The sequence below is a fragment of the Gouania willdenowi genome, chromosome 20 (genome assembly GCF_900634775.1).
Source record: "Gouania willdenowi chromosome 20, fGouWil2.1, whole genome shotgun sequence".
In the NCBI taxonomy this organism is placed as follows: Eukaryota; Metazoa; Chordata; class Actinopteri; order Blenniiformes; family Gobiesocidae; genus Gouania; species Gouania willdenowi.
In genome coordinates this window covers 26,187,184-26,204,726 of record NC_041063.1, presented here as the reverse complement: position 1 = coordinate 26,204,726, position 17,543 = coordinate 26,187,184, and the positions used below count along the sequence as shown (strand labels likewise).

Below are 17,543 nucleotides of genomic sequence, written 5' to 3'. Positions count from 1 at the left end.
TGAAATGTAGAACTATTGCAGAAATATAAAATATACATATGGCACAGTATGATGTAAAACTCTAGCAGAAATATAAAATATAAATGTTACACTATATGAAGTAAACTACTGAACCTGAACCTGATTGCAGAAATATAAAAATGTCAATATTGCACAGAACTAACTGTAAGCTTTGTAGATAATAAATGTTACCTCTTAAATGTGTATACAACAAGGAGATTGTTTAATGGAAATCAACTTCAGAGCAAAACATTATTCATGTAGCGATCAATAGAGCAGTGGTTCTCAACCTTTTTTTGGATCAGGAACCCATTTTAATATCACAAAGACTTTTTCTTTCTTCTAATATTAGTTTTTAATAATTGTTGTACTGTGTGATAAATACATAGTGTAAAAAGTGAAAAGATGTGCCAGCTCAGATATTTTTTATACTGTATTTTATTATTTTTTATTATTATTTTTTTAATTTTTTTTCTTTGAATCACATTTTATTTGAACTAGATTTACGTACATTTGAGAAAGTGAAAGTATGGAATATAGTGGTTTAAGATTGTGTTTTAACTTGAAAATGAAAATAATAATTACGATTTTGAAAACATATTTTTAATCAGTAATTATTTCTTATCAATTACTGGACATTTCAGGCGACCCCACATGGGGTCACGACTTCAAGGTTGAAAAACACTGGGATAGAGTGTTACGGGTGAAGTTTGCGTCCATAATTTTCCATTTCATTACATTCTCTCACTGAATTGGTGTTAGAAATAATTATGTAACGTTTAGGAAAGCACGAACACCAAAAACAGTGAATAAATCTTTTAAAAAACAGTTTTCAGGCACAGCCTGTTAATGGCTGCCCATTTGCTGACCACCTTCTCTGGGTTTGTCTTTGTTTTGGTCAGCAGAGGTAATAAGTAAATGGCTTTATTTGTGTCAGTTTTGTCAATGTGGTTTTAATGAGAAGAAGTTCATTGTCTTTATGTTTTGCATGTTTTGTAGAAAGATTTAAAATTTGTGATGGGGAAAAAGCGGAATATTGGGAGTAGGGCTTCAACAATCACATGTTTTGGTAATCTAGTGTCATATATCGATGAGTCTATGTATGATCCAGTAATCAGAAATATATATTTTAGCTTAACCCTACTATTATCCTTAGGGTCTAATTATAATTTAAAAGTTTGGCCTGATGGTGGCGCTAGAGATTACAGGCTTATTTATGTATTCAACAAATAAACAAAGTGCCTGACACAAAAACTTGTTCAACAAAATGGCAAATATCCCTGGGGTCAGATTTACCCCAGTGATATTTTTCCACTGACTCCAAATGTTTGCATGAGAGCGAAATGCAAAAGGCTGTAAAAATAATTTCTGGGCCCGCGGAACGTCTCCGTGCCGATCAGCTCGTACCACGTTCCCGAGAAGTCAGTGAAATGACTCGGTTCCACCAAATAAAGCAAATTAAATTGTGCGTCGTGAAATTGTAATTTACGTTGAATTGGCTTTGAGACGATATATCACATGACTATGTTCCGAAAAATTTGGAAATTACCGGAAAAGGGGGTGGGCCCCGGGCCACCATCCCCCCTTTTAAAAAGGTCTCTGAGAGGCTCTTGACATTCGCTCATAGAATATGTCAAATTACAGCCTGATTCAACATCATTAACGGAGGAGTAGTCATTTGAAAAATGGGGCCCTCTGGCACATATGGAGTAATGTGCTCCATTCATATATTGGTATGTGTCAATGATTGGGTACCACCAACTGTCACAATTATTGACTCACTAATAAATGAGAAATCAACTTTAATGGAAATTGCCTAAAAAAAAGGGCCCCTAATCAAGTTGTGCGAGGCATATTCATAATCTACGTTGAATTACCTTTGAAACAATATTACACACGACTATGATCCCATCAATTTGGAAATGACCAGAAATAGGGGTTGGGCCCCCTTCCCCATTTCAAAAGAAGGGCTCAGAGCGTCTCATTCATTATGTTCATTCATAGAGTATTCATACCAAATTGCATTCTGCTCTAACAAGAACTAACGAAGGACTAGTCATTTGAAAAATGGGGCCCTCGGGGGTCCCTGGTGCCCACGTGACACACATGGGGTAATGGGCCTCATTTATATATTGGTATGTGCCAATGAGTTGGTACCACCAACTGTCGTAATATTTGACCTGAAAATAAATGAGAAATTGACTTTAGGTTTTTTTTTTGTGGGGGGGGGGCTGAGCGTTGATGTGTCCACATCCATAGATTATAGCTATCAAATTTCAGCCCGATCCGTTCATGAATAACATATTAGTAGTGATTTTAACTAGTGTACACAACAACAACAACAAAGTGAGGGCGTTTAGAGTTCGGTAACTCGGCCTAAAGTGTCAGTTTTTTTGATAAAATTCTGTTTTTTTCCAAACATAATCTACAATGACTCTAAAATGTTGTCATTTTTTAGAAGAACTTTGAAAATGTATTTATCAACAATTTGCAAGTCAAACATTTTGACGCACTGTATCGGAGGATAAAAGGAGGATTAATTAATGCTCAATTTTAGATATACAACAGAAAATACGACTAATCACAGAATAATTACAAATTACAAACCAGGAAAAAAGAAAAGTAAAATTATTTATATATTTTTTTATTTTAGGCAGAAAAAAACCATTGAATATTTTTTGTAATTGAGTTATTGAAGAACTTTGAGGAATCGTTGCAGTAAATAAACACAACTGGAAAAGAAAATGTTGCATCTAAATGAATAGTGACCGTGCTCTTCAGATAGGAGGATTTCATACACAAAAGAACGGAACAACAGCAGGGAATCACGCAGATAGAGAAGAGAAGGCGGACTAACCCCCCGTTGTGAGGTTTCACGTTTTCCTAAGAGACAAACTTTTGTAGCCTTTCACCGGGACACAGATTCCCCCTCGGAATGCTTTTTCACATTCACTCATCCAATCAAACATCCTTTTTCTATTTCATCCAGAGCTCCAGAGGTTCCAGCTAAGTCACTTCTTATCTCAGAGATATTTCTCCTTTAGAGTAAAAAACGATAGAAAAAATCCTTGAGGCTCGAGGCTAATTCAAGATGACTTATGTCAGGGGACGACAGCCAATGGGGAGGCTCCCTGGCCCCTCCCTCGTGACTTAGTCACCAATTAGCGTGCTTTGACAATCAAGTACCGTACATCAGCAGGGTCTTTAGTTGTCATTCAACATTGATAATTCCAAAGAAATTCCATCGTCTTCTTTGTATTTTGCAGACATTCTTTGTTTCTATTGTTGTTGGAACAAAACACTTCGAATTGCTTCACCAGGAGCAATGTTGTCATTGTCATTTACATGCTTTAATAACTTATCAGATAGTTTTTTCTTCTGTTGGTCATCATCTTGTTGTTGTTCTTCTTCATCTTCCTCGTCTTCATCTTCTTCTACATCTACGTCTTTGTCTTCTTCGTCTTCTTCTTCTTTCCGTCATTGTCTTGTTCTTCTTTTTCTGCTTCTTTGTGTCATCTTGTTGTTGTTCTTCTTCTTTTCATTGTCTTCTTGTTTTTCTTCTTCTTTTAGTCATGTTGTTGTTGTTCTTGCTGCTGTTTTTCTAATTATTTTTCTTTTCGTCAGTTTGTTGTTCTTGTTTGTCTTTTTGTCGTCTTCTTGCTCTTCTTTTTCTTTTTGTCATCTTTATGTTGTTCTAATTCTTCTTCTTTTCATCATCTTGTTCTTCTTTTTGCCGTTTTCTTCTTCTCATTCTTGTTCTTGTTCTTCTTTTTGTCGTCGTCTTCTTGTTATTTTTCTTCTTTTTGTCATCTTTTTGTTGTTCTTCTCTTTGTCTTGTTGTTTTTGTTGTTCTTCTTCCACTTATTCTTTGTGATGTTACAGTTTCCAATTTTTTAACTCAGTCTTTTGTGTTTCCGTTGAACAAATAGGTTAACTTAGTGAATATGCTCCATGGCCTGTAGTGAGCAGACAAAAGAACGTAAAGCACCAATCATTGGCAGTTGTTCTGGACATTTTTTATCTACATCTGAAAATAACATAAGCCTCTGTTTTTTTTTATCCTTTCTGCAGAGGTAAGTCAAACTAAGAGCTACACCTACGCTCGTCTTTGTGATTTCAGACCTTCTCCTCGTATCTGCTGCCTTACATACAGTAATGCCTGATGGCAGCGATTTGCTCCTGCAAAGCTGTGCATGACTCGAGCCGCTGTATAACAAATATCCTGCAGACTAAATAATTGGATATTATTATGATAGACGGCTGTTCTTGCTCTCCATGTACATGCCTGAGTCATTTGAGGTGGTAAAAAGGTGAGCAGAGGATGCCAAGTGCTCTTATTGTTGTATTATAGAGGATTTAGAGAGTTCTGACACTCGGGCTAGTAGCTAAACACCATCACTTTATTGCACATTGAGATGAGACTAGAAGATTGATTCAGCTTCGGCGACTGTAATCTCCTCACTATAGAGTAGACCCTCCTTGCTTTAGGCAATAAAAAGAAGTTAGAAAGAAAAGGACATTGCTGAAATAGATTTTTATTCTTAAGCCACCTGAGAACTTTTATACTTTCATAGCAATAAGTCTTTTGTCTCGACCATCCAGACAAAACTTTCCATTAAGCCAAGAGAATGGAGAGGGTTCAATGTGTGATATGTGGAAATATAATGGTGTTTAAAACAGTTTGGAGGGCCAAAGGCCGCTCACAAAGTCATAGAAAACAGATCATTTTCTGCACTTCTTGAACTAGAAATAGAGATAATCCTCTCAGAGGCTTGGGGCTACATCAAGATGACCTATGTCAGGGGGTGACAACCACTGAGGAGGCTCCCTGGCCCGTCCCCCATGGCTTAGTGACCAAAGTGCCCCACTGACTATCCAATACCGTACGTCATCAGGCTCATTCGTTGTCATTCAACATGGATGATGCAACTTGAAATAGCTTCACCAAGAGCAATTTTGCCATAACTCACTTTACATGCTTTAATTGATCAAATAGTATTTTTTTTGTTCTTTTTGTTGTCTTGTTGTTCTTTTTCTTCTTCGTCTTCTTGTTGTTGTTGTTCTTCCTCTTCTTCGTCTTCGTTGTTGTCGTCTTGGTCTTTTTCTTCTTCAATGTATTGTTTAAAGCCACTTGAGAACTTTTGTGCTTTCATAGCAATATGTCTGTCGTCTCGACCATCCAGACAAAACGTTCCATTAAACCCTGAGAATGGAGAGGGTTCACTGTGTGATTTGTGGAAATATAACGGCTTGTTTAAAACAGTTTGGAGGACCAAAGGCCCCTCACAAAGTCATAGAAAGCAGATTATTTTCTACACTTCTTGAACTGCTCAAAGTTGGGAACTAAAGTAGGATGAATTGAGCCTTGACGTAAGAATCGGCCCATCCCAATGGCCTTGATTGAAGTTAATATCCACTACTTAATTTTTTTCCCACTGCTCTATCTCAGCAGCGTGAGGAGGTTCTCTTTTCACGTCAACCTCTACCCTCATCCTCAGTGATCTGGAAAACCCTGTCAAGTGCAAGGTGGATACTTTTCTCTTACTTTTCTCTCCTTGCCCCACTTTTAAAGTTGTGCAGTAGAAAAACTAAAAGACCATCTCTGCAACTAATGAGATAGTTAAGTCTCTATAACCAAAAAATCTGCAGTAACAGCCCAGAAATCCTAATTTTGTTCCTTAAGTCTGCAAGTTAGCTTTGCATTACGTCGCGCATCTGTTCAGCATGGCCCCTTTGCCATTACCGCTCCTCAATTAGCTAACTGAATTCAGCGGCTCGCTTTCCGTCAGGCCTGATGGCTTGCCAAACAAGCTTGTTTTATCCTTAAACACTCAATTTCTTTTTGCATATTAGCTCATTAAACAGTGTCCTCTGACACTTTGAAAAAAAAAAAACCTTATGACGGTGCTTTATTCAAAGGCAGTTTACTTTGATGCTAATCTTTGAAAAGACCCGACAGCATGGACTCAAATACTGACATTCTTCTGTGTGTGTGTGTGTGTGTGTGTGTGTTTTAAGTATTGCAAGCACTGATGCAAATAAAAAAATCTTAAGAAGAAAACCAGCCATCCTGAATAAAGTTATAGCAAAAAAGTGGATGCAGGCGAACGGTTTTAACTGAAAGTGAATGTCAGCCTCAGGAAATCAGCATCAGGATGAGGAGGATCATTGGCTTTAGCTCACATTCAGTCCAGCAGCAAAAACAGTGAAATTCCACTTTAGTAATTTTTATTTTCTTCTTTAACACACAAAACTAATCATATCGGCTTTTTCTCAACAACTGTTGAGACGTAAATTCTTACTCTATTTTACTTTCTTTTGTCGTTGAAAAGGGACTCAATTTTCCCATTTATTTTATCCACCTTTTGCAATGATGATCTGTGTTGGTCTGACTGATTAGCAGTGCTAATTATTAGCGCTGCTAATCAGGAGCTAACTTAGAGTTGTTCATTTAATGTTAAAAAAAAAAGAAAACTTGGTCATTTAAATGCATGTTTTGTTTTATTTTCTTTATCTCTATTTTACTGTTCTAAAATAATATGGGTTTTTTTTTGTTTTGTTTTTTTTTTTGTTTTAACCTTTTGCAGCAAAGGTAAAAAAAAAAGGATTTTTTTGGGTAGTTTTTTAACGAATCTTTTTGCAACCACTTCGCATGTTTGTTTTTTCTTGCAAAAATAAAAACAAACAATAAAAACAAACAGGGTGATTTCATGTGATTTCAGCAAATTTTAAGGACATTCCACACAAAATTCTGCATTTTTTTTTTTTACCAATTGTTCCCTAATAATTCAATAGTCACACTGTACATTTTTAGCTTGATCAGATATGGCCAATTTAGTGAGGAGGGTATGTATTGTTTATTCTGTCCTTATTTTTCTTCAATATCTCAGGAACTACATCGCATAGGAAACTCTTTCAGAATATATAAAAATATCTGCTATACATCCTATGTGGTGGACATGCCAGACCCTTAAAATTGGGAAAAAGGTTTATCATGGTTTGGGTCTAGAACATGTTGGTCCTTCAGTAAACTACATAGCATATGTCTCAGCTCCCTGTAATTTGATCATGTTAGAGCTATGAACATAGACTGTTCACATCACCAATGATTAGTCACATATATGCATTGGTTCTTGGGTGACACGCTCTGGAAATCTGGAAAAAATACTTATTTTTTTAACTTGTTTATGTCTAGTATGTGTGTTTTGTTCTGATCTGTTTTTCCACAAGTGAAAGTGAACATGTGTTCATGCCTAGTATTATTTTATTCTATAATAACAACGTTTGGTGCTGTTATATTTTCTGTTTCCTGTTATTTTGGAGCGTCCAGATTCAACGCATTGCTTGATCAATAAAGTTTATCCTTATTTTTATTGGCCCATAACTGCATGTGGGAATGTAAGAAAACATCTGATCTGTGTTTTAATTATAATATAAAGGTTACTCTTTCTTGTGATACAAAACCATTTTTCTTTATGCAACTAATTAATTTTTATCTTGGACCCCAACTTTAGGTTATTTCACCACTCGTGCATATTGAAAATCCTTTACATTATTTATTTATATAATAAGTGCCTGTGAAATAACATGAAATGACCCAACATTTATTATTTTTGCGTAATTGTTGCGTTTCTAAGGAAGGGTAATCTAAACTTTCAAGGTTTATCCCTGAGTGATGCTTTATCATAAAGTTGTCTGTAATGACTATAGATGTACACATTACCTGAGTTACTCCATCAAGTCTCATTTTATGTGTAAATCTTTCAGTGTCTTACATCAGCAGACATCAGTCTGAATAGTAAATATTATGCCGACACATAAAACGATAAATATTGTATATTCAAAGGACAGATTTGAGGGTTTTTTCTCTTGCAGCATCACTTCCAACCCAATGTCCCTCCTCGTAATGAGACTCACAGCCAGTCGTTTCACAGAGCAGGACAGCTGTCAACCTCCAGCGTGTTCTCTGCGCCCTCTTTATGCAAAATATATTCAATATCATGTCTGCAAATGGCTGTTTTGGTATTCAGCGCTTCACTCTTTCACTATGTGCCTTGTTCTGGTGGACTTTGCTTAGATATTTCTCTCTGTCCCTCTCTCGTGTCTGTACTTTTCCCTCAATCTGACACTGCCTCCGTCTCCTCCACCCACACTTTCCATTTGCATCTCTCCTGCTCCCACCTACTGTTGACAATAGCCCCTCAGTGAAGGGTGACACCGACTATAGCAGAGGGCTTGAAACGCACAATCTTTCATTCTCTTCAAGCAACAGTCAGCCTGACATGAAATCTTTATCACAGTTTAACAGAAAACTAAATGGGGACGTAAATATTAGAAAACGTATTTGTCCTTAATCCTTGTATCCAAACATATAATTGATACAGAGCATTTGTTAGATATTTGGATATGGGGTGCTTAATGTAAAAAGTATTTTCATAGCCGACACATTTTGAACTTTTAGCACCTTTTTCTTTAATTTGAGATGGAAATTCATGTTAAACAGCATGTTCTACACATGAAAAATATATCTATATATTAATGTTACATTTAGACATTGAGATTTTGATTTATTATTTAGATTTAACTTTTATGTTTAGATTTAACATTTACATTTAAATTTACATTTAGATTAAATAATGACATTTAGATTTACCTTTTATGTTTAGATTTAACTTTCACATTTAGATTTAACGTCTACATTTAGATTTAAGATTTACAGTTAGATCATCATTTACATTTAGATTCAACTTTCACGTTTAGATTTAACATTTCCACTTAGATTAAACTTTCACGTTTAGATTTAACATTTACATTTTTATTTAACTTTCACGTTTAGATTTAACATTTACATTTAGATTTAACTTTTACAATTGGATTCAACTTTTACTTTTAGATTTAACATTTACATTTAGATCTAACATTTAGATTTCGATTTAACATTTACATCCAGATTTAACTTTTACGTTTATATTTAACATTTACATTTGGATTTAACTTTTACGTTTAGATTTAACATTTACATTTAGATTTAACTTTTACAATTGAATTAAACTTTTATGTTTAGATTTAACATTTACATTTAGATTTAACTTTTACTTTTAGATTTTTTTTCTCTTGAGGTTTCGTTACTACAACTTTAATATTTTCAAAAATATTAAAATTATTTTTATTATTAGGAGGTAATTGGGAGGCATTTTCTTGGAGTTTTTCTTGCTTGTTCTTCATCTTTGCATGCTCCAAAGTACAAAATCAAACCAATGGTGGACAAAGGAGTTTGTTGTGGGGGAGATATTGGTATATATTGCATTTCATCCATGTTATATAAATGTTTCCCCTCAATGGCCAATGTTTTAGTTTCATAACCTTTTAGTATAAAGTGCGTACATTCACTCTGTGGGAATTTGTAATTGACCACATTGAGATCCAGGTGTGAGTATAAAGCCTGTATGTTGCTTTAGTGGCAATCCATGGTCCATTAAAGGTTCTGTTCATTACTGAAAACAGCATGTGTGCTGACAATGGATGAATCACAATGTGCTTCTGATTTTCAATTAAAAAAAAACCCTAGTTTGAAAGTGTAAACATTTTAATGTTTGCTTTACAAAGGCTGTTTTTATTTTGAGGAATACTCCAAAGTAGGGATGTAAAGATACATTTAACCCCTTTCAATTTAAATACATAGAGATCATATTTTGGGAAAAAATTGATTAATTTAAATACAGATTCTTATTCTTTTATTTAAATTGTCAAGATTTTTTTTTTTAACGAATGTATTTTCTTATAGTAAACAGTTTGAACTATTTTAACTCATAAACCAAGATAAACTGCATATTTCTTCATTTTTTCATTCCATGCGAAGTTAAACAAGTATATATTTTTTTAAAGCATGCAGTAAAAATAGAAGAAAAGTTATCCAATCATAAATAGTGTATGGATCATGTGTACGTGAGTCATGCGTCGTGTGTGCGTCTGACTTCCAAATAAAAGAGCTTAAATACTTTGCCCGAACTTGGCCCATTGTGATTAAACTACGAGCTCAGGCCGGATCCTGCGCGGTAGGTGTGGTTAATGTTTATATTAACACAAGAAAGATGCACAAATAGATGCTAACTCGCTACGGATCATTCTGCACACGCAGATGTGAAGCTTAGAGAGACATCGGCTTTATTCTGGTTAGACGGGTTAGCGTCGTGTTCTGTCGAGCTCGGGCGTCACGTAGCGTCTAGTCAAACGTCACTAAAAAGTCCCAGCGCCCCCTATTGTTTAAGCAGAGTATTGAAGCACATACTGTGCTGTATCCATTTTAATCTCCTCTGATTTACATGGATTGTTTGCTGATTTAGGATATATCCTATTATTATTGATTTATCCTTACATTCCTAGTTCAAAGTTTTCTATTTTCATCTTGTCTCTGATTTTATCTAGTGTCCATTATTTGGCGCAAACTCTTGTTAGTCCCAAACGTATGCTAAATCCTGTCAAAGATTTACACATTTTCTTAAAACTACAATTGTAGCTTAGCAACAACGATAATTCTGCACTTTTCTCATCTCAGAGCTGCTCTTTGTGACAAAATGCTTCCATGTTAGAATTATTATTTAATGACGACGCATTTCAGACATACTTCTGTTCAGGACAGATTCATCTTTGGAGTGCCGGAGCTGAACAATAGCACATTAATGAGCTTTTAATGTCTCCTAAAGACCTTTCTATCCCTCTATGCATGGCTGTGGTTTGCTCTTTACTCTGGACCATTTGTTCCAGTGCACTTTGTGTGGCTTCAGTGGTCAACGATCCCTCCATAACCTCCACTTAAAGTCCTAAGGTTATCGCTAACATTTAGCAGCTATGGGGGATAATATCGTAAAGATGGGTTTTGTATTCAGAGGACGTGCACAGTAAAGATGAATGATGAAGTCGCTCTTTAATAACAAACACAACCTCTCTACGCTCCCAACGGTGAGATCACATGTTGTAATTTATCTTTGTTTTGTGATTAATTCCCTTTCCTGAGCTCGTGTATGAGTAAAAGTTTCAGGTTATTAACAAGTTTTCCTTTGCCCATGTGATTAGGGATGAGATTTTCATGCCCAAGCTAAATTTATTTTTTGGGGGGGGGGGCTGCTGTGTGTGCTGATGTGTGCGAAAGCTTGGCCCCCAGAATAGCCAGCTTTGGTCCGGAATGTGCACTGACACACACACACACACAAACACGCACACACACACATACCCTGAGCTTTTTCCTCTCTCTGAGAAAGTGTCTCTCTGACACTTTCTCCTGTTGCCGTGTGTGTGTGTGTGTGTGTGTGTGTGTGTGTGTGTGTGTGTGTGTGTGTGTGTGTGTGGACTAAACTCTACTGGACTACGTCTGAACAGATTAATGCTTTATTCAAGGCTTCACTGCCTTGAATATATTTATAGCTGTGGGAAATTCTTCATTAATTCAGGTGAAAACACACCATTTCTCTATGGATCAAACAGTAAAATACATTAACCCTAAAACAACGCCACACGTTTCACCTCATCCCTAATTATTCCTCTAGATCTGCCTGCACACAGTTTACTATTTACTAAGGCTGGGACTTTAACGCGTTAATTGCGATTAATTACAGAACAGTAACACAATCAAAAAATAAAAATTGCGCATTTTATTTTGGAACTCAGAACAGCACGTAACCTTTCTTATTTCATGAGTTCCCGATGTACCCATAACACTGATGCACAGACTACCGAGGAATGATGCTGTTCCTCATGGGCGTTCATTTTTGTTTATAAAAAACAAAAGGAAACAAAAAGAAAAGTTGGGTGCTAATTGTGAGAGAAAGAGTTTGCTGATCACCGGAGCTTTGTAGCCCCCACTACAACTTTAATGCTAAACATGTAGCAGCTAGCTCAGACACTCTTACCTGGGGTTTCCACTGGATAGGTCTCCGCTCTGGCTCCGATCCGGTTGACTTCACGAGATCGAGGAGTTCTCGCGATATTTACATAATTGCGCGAGAATGCAGTTAAAGGAAGTGTTATAAACGCAACAACAAACAGCTAAAACAGGTCAGTGTTCCTAACGAAGGAGTACAAGAAGAATGATGACGTTTTGGTGATGTCGTTACCATATGAAAAATGATCTGAAGTGTTTTATTTTGAAAAGTAACCAGATGTTTGAATGTTTTGTGCTTAACTTTCTGTTTCACTGTATTTGCTCTGTGTTGAGTTGCTGCGTCGTGCTCCGGCATCTGCCAGAAATGGAAGTCCTATTTCTGGACCCGGTGGAAATTAACACATAGACTAAAGTGAAACCTATCAGCGCCGCTGGCGTGGCGTAGACGTAACGCAGCGGACCCGCATCCAGTGGGAATTGGGGGCGACAGCGCTAGCTGCTACATGCTCTGAGCAGACAGTGTTTCTAATCCACACTGGACACTCAGACAGGGTTCAGAGCCAAAATGAATAAATCCATGAGTGACAAATGAACAAAGTCGGTGGATAAATGATTGTAGTGGACAGTCGACCAATCTCTGTGGTAGAGGATGTGGGCGGGGCTATAAGCGTTGATGATATCAACAGATTTTCTAACTATTTTACACTGTTCAGTGCAAGCTCATTTATTGTTTTCATTGATTCAGTTATTTACCAAAATATACTTCAATTGGAAAACATTTTTATATTATTGTTATGCGATTACAAAGTCTCTAATTAATGAGATACATTTTTCTAATCTAGTTCCACCACTACTGTTTATATGTTGTTTTGTCATTGTATAGTTCCTATCGATCTCACCGCTATTTTAGCCGTGCAACACGACACTCGACCACATAAACATCAGACACACAGGCGTGCATCAAAGGACTTTTTACTGAGACACACACACACACACACACACACACACTGTCAGGCATTCACAACATGCACTTAAAAGAGATATAAGATCAGCTCTTGTTGCAAAAATAAATTATAGCTATGCACAGCAGCAGCAGCAATGGTCGGGAACAGGCAATTTTAGGCAAAACAAGAAAGCAGATGTTGGCGTCTAAAACAGCTGTCGCAAATGCAGTTAAGACAAAAATCCAGATATCCACATAATGCATCGAGACAGCATTGAGATATCTGTAATTTGTTCTTGCACGGAATCATTGACTCCAAATGTTTGCATGAGAGCGAAATTCGAAATGCTCTAAAAAGTAATTCACTTTTTTTTATTATCCAAACATAATCTACAACCGGGGTTCTCTACTGGTCTCACCATGGGACCCCTATTTTACCATGGTCATGTTTTTGTGAATTTTTTTAGAATTCAACCAGCCAAATTTTTTAAAAGTTGCTCTTGAAAACTTGCATATATGTATGTACAGTATATATATATATATATATTTTTTTTTGTTTTTTTTTAAACATAAATCTATATATTTTCCTGTGCAACATGCATTTCACAGCTTAAATGTCAAAAGAAAAGTTTCTTTCACAATAAAAGACAAGTACAACAGTAAGTATTTATTTATTTTTGACCAGCTGTCTACGGCCCACCCAGTACAGGTCCCCAACCCACCAGTTGAGAATCGCTGATGTACACTGACTTTTTTTATTTTTGGTAGCTGCAACAAACAACAGAGGCAACATTTTGGGGCACATCTGCATATTTTTGTTAATGTGTTTCTTACTGATGAAGGTTTTTGCATTTTTAACTGAAATATCACCAGTTTGGTTCACTCTCACACACTAAACCAAATAAAGGTGTAGAATTTTCCCCCTAATTTATTCTGGTGTTCCTTAAAATATGATTGGCCCAGACGGTTTTATTTATTCATGGTGTCTCCTCTCAGTCACACAGAGCTGATGACAGGAGGGGCTAATTCATCCTGTCACTAGAGTGAACATCTTAGCAGCCCTGGTACACCCTGAAGGCCAGCTCTCATTTCATGAATAGTGATTTTTTTCTCCCATGAACGAGGGTCACAATGAAATGAAATGAAGCTGGAGCGCTGGTCTCTTCCTAGGAGGGGATGGGGGGGGGGACAGGTCGGCCTATAATCCTACCATTCTCCCCTGCTGTAGTAAAAAAAACGTAAAAAGGTGTCTTTGGGTTTCATCCTCACATGTAAATCACATTGACATCCCACTCCAGGGACTCGCCTGTTATGGCTCCAGATCTCTCCTTTTCTCTGGCACATAAATCAAAGTGACATTTGGCTCAGCGTGGAACACGTCTCGTTTCGTGAGGTCTCTGCTCGATATATGAGCCTTAATTGGATTATATGTATGTATTTAACATGACACGCATGTACTCGTGGGCACTCCAGGTGGGTCTCCGTGAGCACCTAGTGTCACACATGTCATGTTATAAATAGGGCTGGGATTTTCTCGCGTTAATTGTGATGAATTAATTACAGAAAAATAATGCACTAAAAAAAACTAGTAAAATCTCTTTATTTTTCTCTCCAAACAGCACGGAACCTTTCTCATTTCACGAGTTACAGTTACACCCATAATACTGATGCACAAACTACGACACAAGAGACTAACATACTACTCATACTACGTTTGACATGAAAATATTGAGTATAGAAATACCCGGATGTATACTATATGGGGACAAGGGCTGAAATATCTAAAACTGAATTATTTGGTTATTTGCACAATAATTTGTGTTTTTTTTTGTCTTTTTTTTTTTTTTTTTTACTTTGTCCTGCCGGCCGTACTGCATTGTCTAATGGGCCGGATTTGGCCCCCGGGCCTTGATTGACACATGTGCTATATAGGAACATTTTTTTAAGTAACACGGTGGACACATTAGTCATACTCAACCGCCCCATGATGCATTGCGAGCTGAATGTACTGTAAAATGGTTCTAGGACCGGCTTGAAGCTAAAAATCAAACATCCCCCTTTCAAAATAAAAGCATCTCTTCTTGTCGTCCATTGTGTTTTTTTAAAACTCTTTTGTTAATGGGGCTTTTATTTTGAAGTAAACCGGAAGTTTAGTTAGTTGCACCAATGGAGGGTCTCTGGAAATCTTCAATTGTTGTCACATGTTGATATTCTACTTGGTCACTTTCTCACTCAGACAGGGTTCAGAGCCAAAATGAATGAATCCATGAGTGACAAATGAACAAAGTCGGTGGATAAATGATTGTCGTGGACAGTCGATCACTCTGTGGTAGAGGATGTGGGCGGGGCTAGAAGCTCTGCTACAGTTAGCATCATCTGACCCAACGTATCAACTGATATGTAGGAAAACTATTTCAAAGTAAATTCATCAGCTGCTCTGTTTATTTCATGATATCCACGCGTCAGATATTTTAACTATTGTTAAAATTGGGCCAATAAAACATTCTATACTAAGAGCTGTTTTTTATTTTGTTTGTTTTAGAAAGGTTACAAAAAATCCAAAAAAGCATAAATATCGCTCAGTTAAATTTAAGTTTGTGCTTTGTGAACAATGCCATCATAATATTCTTTATTCATATTACACATTATGTTAGCACTCAGTGATAAACTAAAATAGAATACATAAATAAATATAAACACTATTTTGTTGTTTAAGCTCTTTTATTGATTTCATGGATTCAGTCAAATACCAAAATATGTTTAAACTAGAAAAAATAACTTGCTTCTCGTGTCAAATATTGTTATGCGATTAGTTTAGATTAATCAAGATTGATTAATTACAAAGTCTCAAATTAATTTGATTGATTGCATTTTTGTAATCGAGTCCCATGACTAATTTTCATATATTTCTGCCGAGGATTAGTCTGTTTCAATCTCTTTTGCTTTGCTTTTCTCTTCTATCTGTGTTTCGCTGCTTTTTCCTAGTGTTCACGATGCCAGACTTTGTTGTGGATCAAAAGTGGTGAAAACTTTGTGCTGTTGAGAGTCAGACGTGGGTTTGTGTTCACTTTTCCCTGAGTGGATTTCACAATACTTTGTGATGCCCAATGTTTGCTTCTCCTGGTTTATTGGGATCCTTCCACTCTTTGTCTCTGTTTCTCTGCAGGAGGCTGAGTGGCACTGCGATGAATTCACCAAGGGAGCCTGCTTTAGCCGTGGGAAGTCTGAGGTAGGTTTTTACTGAGCTCCGAGCACAGTCTCTTCTCTCTGACACTTATATTACACCGAGAGAAAAAAATAAACTTATTTCTGCTTTCATTTTTGCACAAAATTCTGTTTTACCTAGCAGGAAAATAACCTCAGTTTTTAGCAGTTGTTGTTGGTTAATTAAAGTCCTCTTTGCTTGAGTAAATTGAATTCATTTATTGATTGTGCATTTTAGTGATGTTTTCCACCGACATGCACCATTTTAATATGAGACTTTTAGTTTGTTTGCCTGAAGCTACGCCAGACGCTCTCGGTGAGTTGGACCCAAACGTATCAACAGAGGAATAAATGATGAATTTTAAGATGTAATATGTTGATACTGGACAAATAGTGATGCATGCTTTAACTCGACAAAAGGCAAGGCATTGCAAATTTATATTTTGTATCGCGCGTTTCATACACAAGGCAATTCAATGTGATTTACATGATTGAAAAGTGCAACAGAAAACATTTAACAGTTTAAAAATCAATAAGAAAAATTCAAATCAGCAGTAAAAACATTTAAAAGTGACATTAAAAACATTTAAAATTAGCAGTGTTAACATTATTATTATTATTATTATTATTTTCGTCTATACAGACGGTAGATTCAGCTTATCCAAGCTAAGCTGAATGCCTGGGCAGGATATATGGACAAAGTGCCTTGCCCAATTTGCACTTAACCTCTCTCGACTTAGTTGATTCATTCCAAAGGAAGGACAGTCGATACGTTTGGGATCAACAATGTTACAGGTGCTGACAGTCGATGGCTTGGGTTTCTGTTATGGTTTACTCTCGTATGAACTCCCGTACGAGCCTACAAGGCAGTAGGAACTGCTGCAAGTTGTACCGTCAACCCAAGTCTTTGCGGACTGAGCTACTGTTGCCCACATAAACATTAAAAACAGCTCTAAAAAAGTTAAAATCTGCTGTAAAAACATTTGAAATAAGCTGTAAAAACAATAAAATCAGCATTAAAAACATTCAAATCAGCAGTAAAAACATTTCAATCTACAGTAAAAACTTTAAAATCAGCAGTAAAAACTTTAAATCCACAATAATAAGATTCAAAAATCTTCCTGTCAGTCATACATAGTAGAGAAAAAGAATGCCCTGGTTTGCAGTTCCACTTATATATACTGTATATATGTATATGTGTATATATATATATATATATATATGTGAGTATATCCGTCCCTGCAGGATCTTCACTTAAATTTCACTGTTTTTGGGGATATTAGCCAGATTTTGGAAAAATTGAGAGTTCTTTCAACAATTTGAGATTTAAAAAAAAAAAACTAAAAAAAACTACCTTCATGTGATATGAGAACTGGAACTGCAAATATTGTGGATTTTAATTGAATTTTTGTATCAAGAGGGGCTGAGTTTGAGACTTAAATGCTAAACAGAAGGGGTCACAGAACAGAGCCCTGAGGAATCCCACAGGACATTGACAATCTGTCAGATTCAAAATTT

The 17,543-nt window shown here is 36.3% G+C and overlaps 1 protein-coding gene across 3 annotated transcripts in view; it reads left to right on the top strand.

Moving 5' to 3' along the window:
• The window catches only part of sema5a (sema domain, seven thrombospondin repeats (type 1 and type 1-like), transmembrane domain (TM) and short cytoplasmic domain, (semaphorin) 5A), a 233,000-nt gene that overhangs the window by 104,781 nt on the left and 110,676 nt on the right, over positions 1 to 17,543 (top strand). For all 3 annotated transcript variants that reach the window (XR_003672528.1, XM_028434683.1, XM_028434682.1), the window contains one exon: positions 15,988 to 16,050. Coding sequence is in view for 2 of the 3 variants with exons in the window: in XM_028434683.1 (XP_028290484.1) it covers positions 15,988 to 16,050 (63 nt within the window). In the remaining variant the exon portion in view is untranslated. The remainder of the gene's footprint in view (positions 1 to 15,987; positions 16,051 to 17,543) is intronic.